This window comes from Poromitra crassiceps (assembly GCF_964638095.1).
Source record: "Poromitra crassiceps genome assembly, contig: HAP1_SCAFFOLD_377, whole genome shotgun sequence".
Classification (NCBI taxonomy): domain Eukaryota; kingdom Metazoa; phylum Chordata; class Actinopteri; order Beryciformes; family Melamphaidae; genus Poromitra; species Poromitra crassiceps.
Window position 1 is genome coordinate 130999 of NW_028152027.1, and position 19802 is coordinate 150800.

The window sequence follows — 19802 nt, forward strand, 5'->3', positions numbered from 1 at the left end:
AATGCCATCCATCCAACCATCGGAGATGCTGTCTGAGGTAGGCTTTAGACGTTAGCTTAGCGTCACCTCACCTAATATCACAGTCAGTCAGTCCCTCTCCTCACATGCTCCAGGTAACGCTTTCTCCATGCAAAAATGCAAACGTTATGTGTGAACAGCCCCACACACAGCAGATTACCCCTGCTCCGTCATTACCATAGTAATCTGTCAATGGTAATCACACAGACCCCCCCCCCCCCCCCCCCGCGCGAGTACTCGAGTGCTCGTTCATAATAGAAGGAGAGTACTCGAGTATTTAAATTGCTTAAAATGCCCATCCCTACTCAAAACATGAGTTCAGTACAGTTGATAGCTGTTGATCTGTTTGCCCCTATGCCAAGTCTGTATAATTGCACCCCTGGTTTATAGCACCTGTGCTGTACACTATATAAATAGACTAAATAATGAGCTCTTGAAATTAGTTATGGTTTTGGGAAGCCATTTTTCATCATTTATTTGAACAGGGGGGGATTCAGTTATTTAGGTGGGAATGCAGTTCAATATAAGATGTGAGCTATCCCTTTAAATGAGCTCGGAGAAGCAATTCTTTCAACTCAAAATATATGCTGGACAAGAAGGTGTGAGAGTGTTGTGGATGTGTCTGGAGATGATCTGGATAAGACATTGAGGCGACCGCTAGGCGGCGCTGCGGAGATAGCAGGAGAGTGGGGTTATGAGGCGAAGAAGGAGAAGAGAGAAAAGAACGAGGTGGTTGTGAACTGCTGTACCTACCATAATATTCTCATTAAAATGTATGAGTAAAACCCAGAACGTCTTGGACTTTCATTCACTGACACACTCCCACGTCGCTTACAATATGAATTAGGATCACACTGTAAATTAATAGCAGATGATATAATTCAGTAGGTGGCGGTAAAGGCGAATTGCCAACCGCCATAAAACACCACAGAAGAAGAATTATTTTAACCAATGGAAATTGCTGTTATGTACCACGTGACAAAACACGGAAGTGCTGTCTCGAACAGAGTGGTTTCCCATTTGTAGTCAAGAGTACCTGGATGCAGACACAGGAGAAACCTCCACCCTCCGTAACTGACAGGAAGTCACGTGACCTCAGCAGCGGAAGTTCATGTTGTTGTTTTTTTATCTTTATTGACACACCTCGGCACCAGAAGTTTGTCTTTTTTAAAGTCACGTGACCTCCGCAGTGGAAGTTCGTCTTTTTTAAAGTCACGTGACCTCCGCAGGGGAAGTTCATATTTTTTTTTTATGTTTATTGACATATTGAAGTTAAACAGACAACGAACATATAAATGCAACTTTGCCAATGAAGTAGCCTACATGACATCGGCAGTTCTTCTTGTTTTGAAGTAACACAGATTTAAAAGGCTTTATACATATATAAAACTAAGAAGTTAGCAAGTAAATGTGCTATGGATAGCATTTCTAAAGTAAAGATATATAACTAGAAGTGACAGTCAGAATGATTGGTCGCCATGGAGACAGACACAACTACACATCGCCCTGTCCAAAACGTGTAAACAGAACATTCATATTGGACCCTTCAATTTTTTTTAAATTACTCAATAAAAAATTATAGTATCCAATGAAAATGACTAAATCACAATAACACATAACGGAAGCGTGTCCTGCAACGGACAATATTTTTACAAAACTCCTGTTAAAATTGTGCTTCAAACACTGCTACAATGATCATGTCATGTTTCCGTGTAGTTTAACGGCGAAAACGTTAAGTCGAACTTCTTTCTAGCAACATACCGTTGAAATAATTTCTTTTAGTTGTGTCTTTGATTTACCAGTCGGGGAACGGACGCTACCGCTGGCGTCTTAACTGAAAGCTGCTCTTGTCCTGTTATGGACAGCTCACTCTCCGGCTCTGCTGGTTAGCAAGCCAGTAGTCTCGCTAGCCAGCCTCTCTCTCTGACGGAAAGGAAGAGAGGCTGGCTAGCGAAACTAGCAAGCCAGTGGTTAGCAAGCCAGTAATAGTCAACAAAGAGTGGCTTGTAGTGGTCGCTGAGTCCCATTTTGCTGCATTATTGCCACATGCTGGCCTTGTTGTGTTTTAGACAAAACTAGCGTTAGCTAGCTAGCAAGCTAGCAACTTTAACGATCAGTAACTCTCGTCGCCCAAGCACGTCTTATGGCTTTCTGTCATCAAAGTCACTTTCCTAAAGTAATTTGACATGTTACCATGCACATATTCATATGAAATTCCACATATTGACACATATAGATGTATAAATTAGTTCCACTTTCACAAAGCGGCGATCCAGCATCTGAAATGTCCGCTAAAGTACCGGAAACCACGTCGAGAGACCTCTGACCCGGACGTGACGAAACAGGCGTCCAGGTGTCCGTTGCAGGACACGGTTACGCTAGGCTATATAATAGGAAAATTTACTCACACACCTTTACATACATGTTACCCATAGCACCTTAATCAATTTAAATACTGGTATCTATATATATCTATATCTAGGCTATATATAGACACACACACACACAATCACACAATGACACCTATTGCATCCTCTTGTCAGAATTTTTGGGTTGAATGACACCGACAAAAACGACAGTTAAGTGTTTAAAAAAGTTCACATTTCAGAACATCAATAAAGAATACATGGCAGTTAGTCAATGGGGCCGGGGGGGGGTTAAAAGAAACACCACCACTACACACAAATATTTCTGTGTGGTTATCCAGGTGACGCTGTAGGCTATTGTTTGTTTACGTGTGGTTCGGAACTTTGGGCACAGAGGACAACCAAACTGTAAAGGTGTGTATTTGGTGATCTGTAAACCGATTCCATTTCCTTCCTTTATTATGGATGGATGCATCGGGGTCACTCCCCGTAGCTGACGATCAAGCGCTGCTGTCTGCGGCTCATCTCTCTCCCGAACCGCATCACCAGCCCCGTGGGCCCAGCCAGAGGATCCACGGGACTGTTCAGATGCCGCTGATGCTGATGCTCCATCAGCTCCGTGGGCCCGGCCAGAGGATCCACGATGCATTTCTATTTCTCTCTCACACACACACACACACACACAGGTTAAATGTGCCTGGCTGAGCCACGTGTAACGTATAGGGCAAGCCGACTTAATATAGTCCAGGGTGCAATAATGATAATTGACACGGAATGTATACTTACTCGACGTATTTTCTATTTTGCTACTTAGACATTCTACTTATTTTTTGCTTCTAGCGCATTTAGTTATTCTATGCTATGTTGTGTTTTTCTGCTTATTGCTTAATATTGCATTTGCATTGCATTTACTACTGTTTATTTTATGCTATGTGTGTTCTGTGAGCGAGCTACTGTAACTTGTCCCAATTTCCCCTCGGGGATCATTAAAGTCATTCTGATTCTGATTATATACAGATTTTACAGTCACTCAGTCAATTTGGACATCATTTCTGAGCTTTGGTTTCTTCCAAATCTCCTCCATCCATTGTTCCTTTTGGATCTGAAACAGTTGTTTGACTGTACTTACATTACACTGTAGAGTAGCCTATTCATAAAATCACATGTAAATCACAAAATGAAAATATTGCAGACACCTTTCTTGACCAGGGATAACTGTGTGCTCTGTCTCAATTAAAGATATTTTTGGTCACCCTATCCTCTGGCAACTGGACAACTACTGCAGACCAAGACATCAAGCTTAAGTAGAAAATTACCTATGACCAACATAAAAACTGATGGTCAACGTCAAATGGCCAGACGGTTAACTGGGTAAATCGCTTTGCTCTGCAGATCACTAAAGCTAGTCTTCAAGGGTTAGGCAATGATCGTATAGTTACAATTTACAAATAGAATGTTTTCCCCCCACCCACCAGCGGCAATATTTTATATTTTATAAGTAGCTTAAACTGTGAACAGGAACATAAATAAACAAATATACACCAAGTAAATTAAAATAAAATCGAAATGAACAACACAAAATGACATGGGGAGCTCACATACCTGTGTGCAAACAGATTACTATGAGTACAGCAACTCGACCTGGCTCTCATTCAGACACCTTTAAGGAGAAAGGGGACAGCAGCGAACCGCATGAGAAACCATGCTTTGAGTCAAACCTAGCTAAGATCGTTAACTAGCTGCTAGCACATTACTTCAGAGCTGTACACAATAAAATATACGTCCACACAGTGAAATAAACTCTGTGATAATAAACAACAGCATTAACGACTTGTACAAGAAAGCTTGTGTCCCTGTCTTATGTTCCTACTGCATTTTAGCATGCTAATCGCGGGAGCATTTGGAAAACCTTACCTCTCCGTCCTCAGCCAGGCTTATAGCCGTCTGAGGAAAAGCATACCGGAACAAAACAGGAAGTGACATCGCCAAAGTGTCAAGGGTCACATAACAAAATCACAGTTCACAAACTAAAAGTCCCCAAAATAAATAGTATAGAAACGGTGTACATATGAAAAACAACAAAACAGTGACAAAAATGAAAAAGGATTATTGGTGAAATATAAACTAATTAACACATCGGTTACATGAGCACATGTCTGTTCTAATGTACACTTGTCTGTTTGAATTAAAAAAAAAAAAAAAGTGCATTACCGCCACCTACTGGAGTTTTGGCGGTTGGCATTGGAGAACTGGAGGCTCTGATTGGAGGAATCGCAAACTTCCGCTGCTGAGGTCACGTGACTTCCTGTCAGTTATGGAGGGTGGAGGTTTGTCCTGTGTCTGCATCCAGACCCTACTCTTTGTAGTTGGCATTTTTGAAGCAATTCGCAAGCATCTGAACGCAGCGACTCCCCAGTTTGACACGATGACTCAAGCTGAGAAAGAGCAGGAAAACGGGAAGGAGAGAGAAAAGGAGCGAGAGAAGGAGAAAGACAAGGAGCAGCAGCGTGGAGTCAAAAGACCCATCGCTCCCCCGGCCATCCCGGAGCCGCTTCAAGAGGTCAGTAACTAATAACGTGTCTCCGTGCGATACTGTTCGTAGTTTCTCTCAATGTAGCAGAGTAACGTTCAAACGTTATCCCCGTTTTCCTCCTGTCGTGCTTTAGACCACAGTGTACAGGGGAATCGATAGCTTTGACCAGGTGGAAGCTGTTCCTGACAGTTTACAGTTTGTGTGTATAGCTTCTGTATAACCAGCTCCTTGTGTACCCGATGTAGGCATAGAGCACATTGTTACAAAGTGCTTTGCAGGAGACAATACGATACAAAAAGACAATGATGAAAACATGAACATTAAATGCAGAAACAGGGATAAAAATACACAAAAATGGTAAAAACTGAAATATATAATGCAAAAATAGGGATAAAATACAGACACACAATTGTAAAAAAAAAAAAAAAAAAATGCACACACAAGGATACAATACAAAAACACAGTCATTGGTAAAAACCTGGCAGAGGACTATGATGTAAAGGGCACCACTACTACTATCTGCGATTCTGATCACGATTCTAATCTCAGTTTCTAACTTTTCTTCTTTTCAGCAAATACAGAGCAACTTCATTGTGGTCATCCACCCCGGCTCGAGGACGCTCCGCATGGGGCGAGCGACAGACACGCTCCCCGTGGCCGTCCCGCACGTGATCGCCCGCAGACACAAACAGAGCGGCCAGCCCAGATATGAAGATCCCTGGCTGCTCAGAGACGGTCTGAACGTACGTCACTGAGACCACATAGTCTGTCTCTCTGTCTCTGAGACCACATAGTCTGTCTCTGTCACTGAGACCACATAGTCTGTCTCTCTGTCACTGAGACCACATAGTCTGTCTCTCTGTCTCTGAGACCACATAGTCTGTCTCTCTGTCTCTGTCACTGAGACCACATAGTCTGTCTCTGTCACTGTGAGACCACATAGTCTGTCTCTGTCTGTCTCTACTGCACTCACACAACTGTGGAAAATAGTAGAGATAAATAAGTGGAGCTAGCTCCACTGTTCATAGGTTAGGGTTAGAACTGAACTCAGAACTGGTCTAGCTTAGGGTTGGAACTGAACTCAGAACTGGTCTAGCTAGCTCCACTGTTCACAGGTTAGGGTTAGAACTGAACTCAGAACTGGTTTAGCTAGCTCAACTGTTCACAGGTTAGGGTTAGAACTGAACTCAGAACTGGTCTAGCTTAGGGTTAGAACTGAACTCAGAACTGGTCTAGCTAGCTCAACTGTTCACAGGTTAGGGTTAGAACTGAACTCAGAACTGGTCTAGCGGTTAGGGTTAGAACTGAACTCAGAACTGGTCTAGCGGTTAGGTTAGGGTTAGTTAGTGACAGAGTCTACACCTCTCTCAACGTTAGAGAAAACTATCCCTCGACGAAAGAAGCCACTTCTCGTCACACGTCTTCAGCCCGAGTCACCCAGCAACAAGCCAGTCACCACCCCCCAACCCCCCAACCCCCCAACCCCCCCAACCCCCCCTTCCCTTCATGTGGGAGGGATGAGCTGTCTGGCATAAGGGAGCTCCCACATCCCACAAATGATTAGAAATACAACTTTAAGGATATTAATATGTATATATAAATATATATAATATATATTAATATAACCCCGGTTTGAAGAATAATAGTGAGATGACACATCAACCCTTCTTGCTAGGATGGGCGAGAAGAATCCTCATCAAGAATGGCACAAGCTCGCCCCCTAGCGGCGGACGGACAAAAGGTTATTCCTCAAGACCACAAATATGGAATATTTGATGTACAAAAAATAGCGCTTCTGAATGGGGCCCAGAAATGATTTGGGCCCATCGTGAGTCATCTCCCTCTTATTATTCATAAAACCGGGGTTATATTCATAACCTTAAGTTATTTTAAGTTGGCAGATATTAGGTGCTAGGACAAATTTGAAATGTTTATATGCTAAAATATAATGATTAATCAATTGTCACCCTAAATTGTTAGATTTTTTTTGTAGAAATGTAGTTTAATTATATTCACATTTGTAAACAAAAAGTAATGTATGAGATTATTGTGAAGTAAAACAAGACATGTGGCACATTTTGTGTGTGTGTGTGTGTGCGTGCGTGTGTGCGTGTCTGTCCGTCCGTCTGTCTGTCTGTCTGTCCGTCTGTCTGTCTGTCTGTCTGTCTGTCTGTCTGTCTGTCTGTCTGTCTGTCTGTCTGTCTGTCTGTCTGTCTGTCTGTCTGTCCGTCTGTCTGTCTGTCTGTCCGTCCGTCTGTCTGTCTGTCTGTCTGTCTGTCTGTCTGTCTGTCTGTCTGTCTGTCTATCCAGTCACGGAAGAGTCTCGGAACCTGTTCACCACGGTAGCGGTGCCCATTCTTGGAGTGCTGGTCGGTTTGATGCTGCTGACTTCCTGCTTCATAATCTGTAAATACAACACTTTTTTTAAGAGATGTCGTCCATTCATAAAACAATGTCAATCGTCAGTTGTCTCTCTGTTTGGTTATTTCGTCAGGATGAATCTTCATCACAGCAACGGTCTCACTTTCAACATGCTCTCTTCCTCCCTAGATAAAGGCTGTGGAGCCAACTTGAGCTTCCTTGGTTTCACCAGGCTGCCTACATCTCCCGCGGTGCCTGTGTCGGTGTTGCTGGTGTACCCCGCTGAGGAGCCGTTCTTCCAGAGGGCTGTGGTAGCGCTGGCTGAGTTCCTGCAGTGGCACGGGGGCTGCAGCGTGGCCGTGGACGTGTGGCAGCAGGGGAAGATAGCCAAGCTGGGGCCCATGCGCTGGCTGGCCGAAGAGGCCAAGGCGGACCGGGTGATCGTCATCGGCCCACAGGTACGGCCAGGGGGGGGGGCGAAAACAACGGGTTACATGTATGTATTATAATAAGAAACAGAATCTGAGACACATGCTTGTGAATTAGGGCTAAGCTTCTAGCTTCTCGCAAAGTGCACGGGCAGTTGAGCAGCTCTGCGCGCTTCACGCTCTGCGCGCTTCACGCTCTGCGCGCGTCGCAGATGTGAAGTTCAGTAATGGTGACATACAAATAAACTTGATGTGACGTGATTCATGAAACAAGAAGACAGTAATCACATTATACTGTATAAAAAAAGTGGTTATTATTTAAGGATAAGTTTGGCGATGACATCATTTCTATCCAAAGCCTGAAAAGCAGCAGCACCACATTTACACTCAGTGGATTGAGTTACTAAACTCCACCTGACTAAACTCCACCTGACTAAACTCCACCTGGCTAAACTCCACCTGACTAAACTCCACCTGAGCGTCCAAAACTACATCACTGCATCAGGAACCACCTTTTACCCCACAGCGCTCTGTGCTGCGACAAAGACAAATACTTCTGTGATTTACTGATTAGCAAAAGCAATTTTTTCAGATTGATTCAGATTTGGATATGGTTTGATATGGTTTGATATGGTGATATGGTGTTGTGTTGCATTTTGCTGCAAAGCTGAACTTATAAGCAAAGTCTGCACAAGCGGCCATCAAGTAACAAATGGGAGCAATTAGTACATACATGAGTTGAGACTATGATTTTGAAGTCCAAATCCTCTCCTCTCCTCTCCTCTCCTCTCCTCTCCTCTCCTCTCCTCTCCTCTCCTCTCCTCTCTTCTCTTCTCTTCTCCTCTCCTCTCCTCTCTTCTCCTCTCGCAGCCCAGCCACTGTCCTCCCCGCCACGGCTTGTCGGGACACTCCGTCCCAGCAGCGGCCCGTGACCTCTACCCTCTGATCCTCAACATGGTGGGGAGCCACGCGAGGAACCCCGGGGAGCTGGCCAAGTTCTGGGCAGTGCAGCTAGGCGAGCGGCAGGACAAGGGGCTTGGGAGCCTGCCGGTGGAGCTGAGGGCCTGTAGGAGGTTTTGTTTGATGAAGGACTTGAATAAGCTGTGCAGGGACCTCCACGCCCAGAGGCAGGAGGAGTCTGGGACCAAGTCAGGACTGAAGTTCAGAGCGGGGATTGCATACAGTGAAAAGAATACAGTGAAGTTGAGAGACGCTGTAGGGGAGCTACACCCGCTGAAGACCGCCATCAACAGTGTCTGAAAAACTATCATGAACACACTCAGTGGTCGCAGGCGCGTATCATGTTACCGTGATGTTTTCCAAGTCATCCTGCTGTCACATCCTTACTCAGTCCCTCCCCCAGGACTAACCTCTTTTTATATATATATTATATATATATATATATATATATATATATATATATATATATATATATATATATATATATATATATATCACGCTAGAAATGAGCATGCGATATTCCTACAAAAAAAAGTTTGTTATTATTGTTATTAGAAAAGTAAACAGCAATTAAATTGAATTCAAATTAAAAGTTATGACTGATCATTTTCTCTGATCTCTTGATGCAGTTTTGATTTATACAAATGTATTGATTTGTATTCTTTATATTGTATTTCCTAAATGTGTTTGTAAATGTAAACTGTAAAGTGTGTTTGAGTGCTGTGAGTTGGGTTATCAAAATAACACATGTGGGCTGGTCGTATCACATGGTTGTCGTGTTAAAGCAATGGGCCTTTTTCACAACAGCCATTTTGTGTCTAAAATGCAGGGTAAAGTTAACACAGGTGCAACCAAAACATTAAAGATCCCAGCACAGGAACACCTAAATGGATTGGAAGTTGCAAACCCTCATGTTTTGGTTGCATCTGTGTTTACTCTGCCTTTTAGACAAAAAAAAATGGCTGCTGTGAAAAGGGTGTTACATGAGGCCAAATGGGCTACATGCACAACTCCACTACTTCCTGAAATTAGTACAGCTTCTTTATTTCCTGTCATCACTATTGGATGAACTGATTAATGTCAGGTGTGCTGCAGTCACAACAGTGATCAGGCACACCTGATTAATCAGTTCATCCAATAGTGTAGGAATAGTTTCAGGAAGTAAAAAAGTTGTGCATGTAGCCAATTAGGAGTCACAGCACGGAATGGATAAAGTGCTCCTCTGGCGCCCTCTAATGTCCACCTGTATGACTTGAGTTTCATTTCAGAGAAAACAATAGTTGACTCGTTTCATTTCAGCTCCACAGTCCATAAAGCCCTAGCCTTCCGAAACGGCTCATTCAGTTCAAACTTCAAACCAACTGTCGTCATGGATTTTGGTGCGTATTTCACATTTAATATGTAGCCTATAGGCATAGCTAGCAGCTGTCTTAATGTTCATAATGCTTGATGTTTGTCATCACAGCTTGTGTTTGATGGGCCAGCTGAACATGTAACGTTAATGGTAGCAATTTAAACTGATTCTTATTTTGTTTTCCTCTTGTGTTTTAGTCGTCGCCGGCGCATGTGCAGGTAAAGTCATGGAAAGTCATCCAGGAATCAGTTGATAATATACTGATATTAAGTGTTTAAAGGGACAGCTCACCCTAAAATCCTAAATACATATTTCCCCCCTCACCTCCTGTAGTGCTATTATCCATCTAGGTTGTTTTGTGTTAGTTGTATATTATAGCCTACATACCGTTAATATTCCTATTATAGTGGCTATTCCGTTCTTAATTATAGCCACTGCCCCAGCAATAGAAGAGTTGTTTTTAACGCACCGTGCTTGTAGATCCAGGCACCATGATGCAGATGCTGAAATAAACTCAAAATATCCTACCAAAACGTTGTAGGCCAGCAGGATAATGTCAAGTGCATAATGTGTGTAAAAGAGAGAAAATATATGATAGAGATGATATAAGATGATGCTATGATGAGATGGTTAAAAAACTGTGTTTGCTCATCTAAAGCCAGGACTCCATTGCCCCAGCAAACTTCCCTTTGTTAGCTGACACCACACCCCAGTTACTATGGCTGTGGCCAAGCTGCCAATCAAAATCAATGAACTAGAACTAGAACAAAAACATGGGAAGTGTTGAAATTATAATTAGTATTGTTTAAATAAAACATAAATGCTGTTTTGGCTCCTACACCTAGTAATTTGATAAGGAAAAAAGTCTGCACTCTGGGGCATACTTAAGACTTAGAGGAGTTTTTTCCTACACCTAGTAACCCATAATATTCCTATAGTAATCCAATCATATTCTTATAGTATTCCTATAATATTCCAATAGTACTCCATTCCTACAGTAAACCTATCATATTCCTACAGTAAACCTATCATATTCCTACAGTAAACCTATCATATTCCTACAGTAAACCTATCATACAGTAAACCTATCATATTCCTACAATAAACCTATCATATTCCTAGGCTATAGTAATATTCCTATAGTATTCCTATAATGTCCCATATTCCTATAGCAATCCTATAATATTCCTATAGCACTACATTAATCCTAGATGTTCATTCGTTTCTTAAAATCTATTAAGTTACAGTAGCATGTCAGTCACAATGCAATTTTTCTTCATCAGTCTTCCCACTCCAGTAACCTCAGATCAATAAAATCAATCACTTAAGAAATTCTCTGAGGTCTGGGATCCGTTTCTGGCCTATTTGGACGAGGTTAGAGGTGACTGATGACTCGCCTGGTTGACTTTTAATGGAGCCCTTGCGCGGGATCCCACGCACATTTCCTGCAAGTACACTGACACTTCACGTGGCTGGTATCACCATGTATGTTGATATGTTGATATATGTATGTTTTTGTTTTTGTCTTTGTTTGAGCCTGTTGTTTTGTTTTGTCCTGAAAATTGTAAAATAAAATAATTTTATTATTTAAGAATGAAAAAAAAATCACAGTCAGTGTCAAGTCCTCCTGTTTTGGCAACAGTTTGAAATTATTTGCAGCGACTGACTATTAAATCTTGAAGTGCTATGAAGCTACAACCTTATCTGGCCAATTTTACATGATGACATGATGACAATTTACCTTACTTCACCCATCTGCCATGTTGCTCTTCCCCCTCTCCAGTAGGTGCAGTGATCCTGGCCCCTGTTGCCCTGGGGGCCATAGGTTTCACCTCAGCCGGAATAGCAGCAGGTTCCATCGCTTCCGGAATGATGTCGGCTGCTGCGACTGCCAGCGGAGGAGGAGTGGTAGCAGGAAGTGTGGTGGCTGTTTTGCAATCAGCAGGTAAGAGCAATGGCTGAAAATGTTCAACATATTTGATCCAGTTCTGTCAGTTATCATAGTGGTGAGACGATGAAACCAATAGAATGATAATTAAAGGGACAATAAGTAGCCTACTCCATGATCTGACTGGGTTTGGCTTCAAGTTTCTGTTCCAAAACAGACGACGGGCTGGAGAGATGAGTTTTGAAAACCATCAAACTCAGCACCTGGCGAAGCAATCAGAGACATTGGCATGTATTACATTACAATCAGCCCCAGGCACATAATGGTCATAGGCTTAAATAAATCTGACTTATTGCATCTTTAATTTACAAGTTTATTCAAGGTGACTGGTGGAAGGAAGTCTCAATCAGGATGTGATGTTAGCACTGTTGAAGATCCTAATCTCTGTTATGTTATGGGTATCTCTATAGGTGCGGCGGGTCTGTCAACAGCTGCCACGGCAGCTGTGGCCGCCGTTGGAGCTGCTGTTGGAGCTGCTGGAGCTGCTGGAGCTGCGTCTGTTTAACCCACGAACGAATGACATTTAATTTACAATTGATGTTCGTTCAGTTACTAAAACACATGTCAGGACGTTTAAAAGTGTCCTTGTGTAATAAATCTGAGTAGGGGAGAGTGGGGTGAGTTGTGCCACTTTTTACTTGAGGTGTCTTTAAAGTGAGGGCATGACAGTAATGCCTCCAACTACAATATGTAAATATATTTCAGGATGTTGTGCACCACTGGGAACACTCCCTTTGGATCTTAAATAAACTGTTAAAAAAATATGGCTATTCTTAAAAAAGTGGTCTCTTGGCACAACTTGCCCCCGGTGCAGGGTAAGTTGTGCCTTTGGAGAGAATACGTTGGGGTAAATTGTGCCATTGATTACTGAAGTAAACGGAACATTTTCATCTCATATACTGTAATGCTATATCAAAGCAAGACAAAATAAAGATAACACTAAAGTCCAGTGTACTATAACAGGGTTAAACAAGGCTAAACGGTAGCAGCAGTTGACCTACATATTTAACATTTTCAGAAATAAAAATTATGTTCAAAATGAACAAAATCAACTATCACAGAGCCAGGCTACACTTGCCAATACTGCAATATTCTTCAACAAGGTCTATTTAAACATTTAAGAACAAAATGAAATAAAATTTCACTAAATCAACTGCAACTGCACTGGCACAACTTAACCCAGGCCTTTTGGCACAAATCACCCCATCCCCACCATTTTAACAAACTTGTATCATATAGCTGGTTTGGAGCTAACATCATGCTAACAGTATAGCCTCATATTGTAGCTTACTAAAACACTAACACATGTGTGAAATGTTTTCAAGCTTGTCTATAATTGTTCAGACACAACAATCGATAAACCTTGATCATAAAAAATTTACTTTGAGAGGCAAAAAACAGTTTTTTGAACTTAAATGTGCTTAGCTCTTGTGCCATCTGCCTCCCTTCTTTGCAGAGTGAGTAAAATGGATGCCTCTTCAAAAATGTGTGGTCACATGACCAATTTCTTCTATGGTTTTCTAGATACAAGGGGTGGCACAACTTCCCCGCTGGCACAACTCACCCCACTCTCCCCTAACCCGAGTTGAATTTACTTTTTATTTCTTTGCCAAACATTCAGCCTAAAATTTGCTTTCAATAACCCATTTTGACGACACATTATTATGTCGTTTTGACACCATGTAGCTAAAGGTTACAAAGCTGAGGCCAATTAAAACATAAATGTTATTTTCTTGCAAGGTGGAACAGTTCTTAAATTTTGTGAAATTTGAAGAAAATCTAATTGAAATGCATTTGAAAAGCTGTTTCTTGCTTAGCCTACATTATTATTCATCATTTGTTCATAGTAGACAAATCCAGTGAGAACCCAGATTATTTGATATCAAATAGCATATATGTGTCACACTGTCTGCAATGCTCGTGTTTCTCAAAATGTTACACTTCAGTTTCAGCTCGACTTACAAAAAGTTAATTCTAATGTAGGATGAATTTCCACCAAATGTACAGAGAATATTGTTTCCGGAGGTTGTTTTCCCACCTCAAAACATGAGTTCAGTACAGTTGATAGCTGTTGATCTGTTTGCCCCTATGCCAAGTCTGTATAATTGCACCCCTGAGGTTTATAGCACCTGTGCTGTACACTATATAAATAGACTAAATAATGAGCTCTTGAAATTAGTTATGGTTTTGGGAAGCCATTTTTCATCATTTATTTGAACAAGGTTCAGTTTTTTAGGTGGGAATGCAGTTCAATATAAGATGTGAGCTATCCCTTTAAATTAGCTCGGAGAAGCAATTCTTTCAACTCAAAATATATGCTGGACAAGAAGGTGTGAGAGTGTTGTGGATGTGTCTGGGGCGACATTACAGAAACTTCCTAAATTCCAAATCCTATCCTAAATGATTGGTAACCATGGTAATTAGAGTTAGGACTTGATTTAGGAAAACACCCATTACAGAACAACAGTTCCTAAGTCAATATTCTCATCCTAATTTAAAATGGGAAAAGCGTATTACAGAAACGTCCCAACTCCCCAAAATCTTAAAAAAGCTGTCCTAACTTTAAGATGCCAGCTATGCTGTCCTAACTAATTTACGCTATTTTCAACTGGAACAACAGCCATCTTGCATCTGGTTATAATTTATAGCCTATTTATAGCCTACCTACCTACGTTATGGCTGCGCTGTTATTACATTTGCAAAACCAACAAAATGTCAACAGGCGCAATGTATTTGCCGAAAGGCTCATGCGGGACCCGAATGACGTTTTGATGACAGAACGCTCGTTAATCGATACAGACTGCCCTGGGACATGATACTGCAGCTAGCCGAGGAGCTGAGACCTGTGTTGGAGAGACCGACTAGGCGACACGGGGCTCTGCCGGTTGTAGTACAACTTACAAATGCACTTTGGTTTTTTGCGAAGGGAGATTTTCAAACTGAAGTGGCCGACATATCCAAAATATCTCAGCCTGCTATGTCACGTAATTTAACTGAGGTAGCAACAGCCATCAGCAATTTGGCTCCTCGGTACATACAATTTCCAAGGGGGGAGGAACGGCAGAGACGGTTTCCGCTATTTTAGCCCATTCCCTCTCTTTCACCTCCCGCGTGAGGGTGGCTGAAAACTTTCCAGCCAGCAGGCTACTAGCGCTCCTACTTCCCCCCGCAAGTTGAGAAAGGAGGAGGTGTCTGTTGCTAGTGGTTGCTAGGGTAACAGACAGAAAAGTTGATAACCGATGCTGGATGAGTATTTAGGATTTCCTAACAAGACATAAGATAGGATTTAGCAAGATAAGATAGGATTCCTAAAGTTAGTTAGGATTTGCTTCTGTAATACAAAATCAGAAAAAATCCTATCTTAAACTAGTCCTATCCTAACTTAAGAGATAAGATAGGGAGTTTCTGTAATGTGGCCCCGGAGATGATCTGGATAAGACATTGAGGCGACCGCTAGGCGGCGCTGCGGAGATAGCAGGAGAGTGGGGTTATGAGGCGGAGAAGGAGAAGAGAGAAAAGAACGAGGTGGTTGTGAACTGCTGTACCATAATATTCTCATTAAAATGTATGAGTAAAACCCAGAACGTCTTGGACTTTCATTCACTGACACACTCCCACGTCGCTTACAATATGAATTAGGATCACACTGTAAATTAATAGCAGATGATATAATTCAGTAGGTGGCGGTAAAGGCGAATTGCCAACCGCCATAAAACACCACAGAAGAAGAATTATTTTAACCAATGGAAATTGCTGTTATGTACCACGTGACAAAACACGGAAGTGCTGTCTCGAACAGAGTGGTTTCCCATTTGTAGTTGGCATTTTTGAAGCAATTCGCAAGCATTTGAACGCAGCGACTCCCCAGTTTGACACGATGACTCAAGCTGAGAAAGAGCAGGAAAACGGGAAGGAGAGAGAAAAGGAGCGAGAGAAGGAGAAAGACAAGGAGCAGCAGCGTGGAGTCAAAAGACCCATCGCTCCCCCGGCCATCCCGGAGCCGCTTCAAGAGGTCAGTAACTAATAACGTGTCTCCGTGCGATACTGTTCGTAGTTTCTCTCAATGTAGCAGAGTAACGTTCAAACGTTATCCCCGTTTTCCTCATGTCGTGCTTTAGACCAGGGTGTACAGGGGAATCGATAGCTTTGACCAGGTGGAAGCTGTTCCTGATAGTTTATAGTTTGTGTGGGGGACACCTCGGCATTCCGAAATGTCGGCACTCCGAAATACCGGCATTCCGACAAAATTCTAACCCTAACCTCGCCATTGCGAAATAACCCTCCCCCAGACCCTAACCCTAAACCTAACCTCTCCCACCCCCCACGCCTAAGCCTAACCTAACCTCTCGGCGAAACATTTTTTGGAGATAAAAAAGGGCCGCCTCTCCGAAAGCATAGAAGTCAATGATCGGAATGCCGACACTTCGGAATGGCGAGGTGTCCCCGTTTGTGTGTATAGCTTCTGTATAACCAGCTCCTTGTGTACCCGATGTAGGCATAGAGCACATTGTTACAAAGTGCTTACCAGGAGAACATCTACGATACAAAAAGACAATGATGAAAACATAAACATTAAATGCAGAAACAGGGATAAAAATACACAAAAATGGTAAAAACTGAAATATATAATGCAAAAAGAGGGATAAAATACAGACACACAATTAAAAAAAAAAAAAAAAAATGCACACACAAGGATACAATACAAAAACACAGTCAGTGGTAAAAACTTGGCAGAGGACTATGATGTAAAGGGCACCACTACTACTATCTGCGATTCTGATCACGATTCTAATCTCAGTTTCTAACTTTTCTTCTTTTCAGCAAATCCAGAGCAACTTCATTGTGGTCATCCACCCCGGCTCGAGGATGCTCCGCATGGGGCGAGCGACGGACACGCTCCCCGTGGCCGTCCCGCACGTGATCGCCCGCAGACACAAACAGAGCGGCCAGCCCAGATATGAAGATCCCTGGCTGCTCAGAGACGGTCTGAACGTACGTCACTGAGACCACATAGTCTGTCTCTCTGTCACTGAGACCACATAGTCTGTCTCTCTGTCTCTGTCTCTGAGACCACATAGTCTGTCTCTCTGTCTCTGAGACCACATAGTCTGTCTCTCTGTCTCTGTCTCTGAGACCACATAGTCTGTCTCTCTGTCTCTGAGACCACATAGTCTGTCTCTCTGTCTCTGTCTCTGAGACCACATAGTCTGTCTCTCTGTCTCTGTCTCTGAGACCACATAGTCTGTCTCTCTGTCTCTGTCACTGAGACCACATAGTCTGTCTCTCTGTCTCTGTCACTGAGACCACATAGTCTGTCTCTCTGTCTCTGTCTCTGAGACCACATAGTCTGTCTCTGTCACTGAGACCACATAGTCTGTCTCTCTGTCACGGAGACCACATAGTCTGTCTCTCTGTCACTGAGACCACATAGTCTGTCTCTGTCACTGAGACCACATAGTCTGTCTCTGTCTGTCTCTCTGTCTCTGTCTCTACTGCACTCACACAACTGTGGAAAATAGTAGAGATAAATAAGTGGAGCTAGCTCCACTGTTCATAGGTTAGGGTTAGAACTGAACTCAGAACTGGTCTAGCTAGCTCCACTGTTCACAGGTTAGGGTTAGAACTGAACTCAGAACTGGTCTAGCTTAGGGTTAGAACTGAACTCAGAACTGGTCTAGCTAGCTCCACTGTTCACAGGTTAGGGTTAGAACTGAACTCAGAACTGGTCTAGCTTAGGGTTAGAACTGAACTCAGAACTGGTCTAGCTAGCTCCACTGTTCACAGGTTAGGGTTAGAACTGAACTCAGAACTGGTCTAGCGGTTAGGGTTAGAACTGAACTCAGAACTGGTCTAGCGGTTAGGTTAGGGTTAGTTAGTGACAGAGTCTACACCTCTCTCAACGTTAGAGAAAACTATCCCTCGACGAAAGAAGCCACTTCTCGTCACACGTCTTCAGCCCGAGTCACCCAGCAACAAGCCAGTCACCACCCCCCAACCCCCCCAACCCCCCCAACCCCCCCAACCCCCCCTTCCCTTCATGTGGGAGCGATGAGCTGTCTGGCATAAGGGAGCTCCCACATCCCACAAATGATTAGAAATACAACTTTAAGGATATTAATATGTATATATAAATATATATAATATATATTAATATAACCCCGGTTTGAAGAAATCAACCCTTCTTGCTAGGATGGGCGAGAAGAATCCTCATCAAGAATGGCACAAGCTCGCCCCCTAGCGGCGGACGGACAAAAGGTTATTCCTCAAGACCACAAATATGGAATATTTGATGTACAAGAAATAGCGCTTCTGAATGGGGCCCAGAAATGATTTGGGCCCATCGTGAGTCATCTCCCTCTTATTATTCATAAAACCTGGGTTATATTCATAACCTTAAGTTATTTTAAGTTGGCAGATATTAGGCGCTAGGACAAATTTGAAATGTTGATATGCTAAAATATTATGATTAATCAATTGTCACCCTAAATTGTTAGATTTTTTTTGTAGAAATGTAGTTTAATTATATTCACATTTGTAAACAAAAAGTAATGTATGAGATTACTGTGAAGTAAAACAAGACATGTGGCACATTTTGTGTGTGTGCGTGCGTGTCTGTCCGTCTGTCTGTCTCTCTGTCTGTCTGTCTATCCAGTCACGGAAGAGTCTCGGAACCTGTTCACCACGGTAGCGGTGCCCATTCTTGGAGTGCTGGTCGGTTTGATGCTGCTGACTTCCTGCTTCATAATCTGTAAATACAACACTTTTTTTAAGAGATGTCGTCCATTCATGAAACAATGTCAATCGTCAGTTGTCTCTCTGTTTGGTTATTTCCTCAAGATGAATCTTCATCACAGCAACGGTCTCACTTTCAACATGCTCTCTTCCTCCCTAGATAAAGGCTGTGGAGCCAACTTGAGCTTCCTTGGTTTCACCAGGCTGCCTACATCTCCCGCGGTGCCTGTGTCGGTGTTGCTGGTGTACCCCGCTGAGGAGCCGTTCTTCCAGAGGGCTGTGGTAGCGCTGGCTGAGTTCCTGCAGTGGCACGGGGGCTGCAGCGTGGCCGTGGACGTGTGGCAGCAGGGGAAGATAGCCAAGCTGGGGCCCATGCGCTGGCTGGCCGAAGAGGCCAAGGCGGACCGGGTGATCGTCATCGGCCCACAGGTACGGCCAGGGGGGGGGGCGAAAACAACGGCTTACATGTACGTATTATAATAAGAAACAGAATCTGAGACACATGCTTGTGAATTAGGGCTAAGCTTCTAGCTTCTCGCAAAGTGCACGGGCAGTTGAGCAGCTCTGCGCGCTTCACGCTCTGCGCGCTTCACGCTCTGCGCGCGTCGCACATGTGAAGTTCAGTAATGGTGACATACAAATAAACTTGATGTGGCGTGATTCATGAAACAAGAAGACAGTAATCACATTATACTGTATAAAAAAAGTGGTTATTATTTAAGGATAAGTTTGGCGATGACATAATTTCTATCCAAAGCCTGAAAAGCAGAAGCACCACATTTACACTCAGTGGATTGAGTTACTAAACTCCACCTGACTAAACTCCACCTAACTAAACTCCACCTGACTAAACTCTACCTGACTAAACTCCACCTGACCGTCCAAAACTACATCACTGCATCAGGAACCACCTTTTACCCCACAGCGCTCTGTGCTGCGACAAAGACAAATACTTCTGTGATTTACTGATTAGCAAAAGCAATTTTTTCAGATTGATTCAGATTTGGATATGGTTTGATGTGGTTTGATATGGTTTAATATGGTGTTGTGTTGCATTTTGCTGCAACGCTGAACTTATAAGCAAAGTCTGCACAAGCGGCCA

At 42.9% G+C, this 19802-nt stretch overlaps 3 protein-coding genes across 5 annotated transcripts; all 3 read left to right on the forward strand.

The window, feature by feature from the left end:
- Positions 1-5569: 5569 nt before the first annotated feature.
- LOC310771135 (interleukin-17 receptor B-like) lies at positions 5570-8966 on the forward strand (the record flags this gene model as incomplete). Its single annotated transcript, XM_083663799.1, has 4 exons — positions 5570-5660; positions 7228-7323; positions 7468-7736; positions 8577-8966. Exons 2-4 carry the CDS (start codon positions 7296-7298, stop codon positions 8964-8966), a joined length of 687 nt encoding a protein of 228 aa, XP_083519925.1. The 5' UTR covers positions 5570-5660; positions 7228-7295.
- Positions 8967-9941: 975 nt separating this feature from the next.
- On the forward strand, positions 9942-15537 carry LOC310771133 (uncharacterized protein). Of its 2 annotated transcripts, XR_014552387.1 has the most exons (5): positions 9942-10045; positions 10218-10238; positions 11804-11965; positions 12379-12580; positions 13554-15537. XR_014552387.1 is itself a non-coding variant. In XM_083663797.1 (4 exons), exons 1-4 carry the CDS (start codon positions 10036-10038, stop codon positions 12471-12473), a joined length of 288 nt encoding a protein of 95 aa, XP_083519923.1. In that variant the 5' UTR covers positions 9942-10035; the 3' UTR covers positions 12474-15537. The 2 variants fall into 2 exon arrangements, 1 of the variants encoding a protein (XP_083519923.1); XM_083663797.1 differs by having other exon boundaries at positions 12379-15537.
- A 300-nt stretch (positions 15538-15837) lies between these two features.
- LOC310771138 (actin-related protein 8-like) lies at positions 15838-19103 on the forward strand. Of its 2 annotated transcripts, XM_083663802.1 has the most exons (4): positions 15838-15980; positions 16790-16960; positions 18621-18716; positions 18861-19103. In XM_083663802.1, the coding sequence occupies exons 1-3, from the start codon at positions 15846-15848 to the stop codon at positions 18654-18656; spliced, it is 342 nt and encodes a 113-aa protein (XP_083519928.1). In that variant the 5' UTR covers positions 15838-15845; the 3' UTR covers positions 18657-18716; positions 18861-19103. The 2 variants fall into 2 exon arrangements, with proteins under 2 accessions (XP_083519928.1, XP_083519929.1); XM_083663803.1 differs by lacking the exons at positions 18621-18716; positions 18861-19103 and having other exon boundaries at positions 16790-17076.
- Positions 19104-19802: the final 699 nt, after the last annotated feature.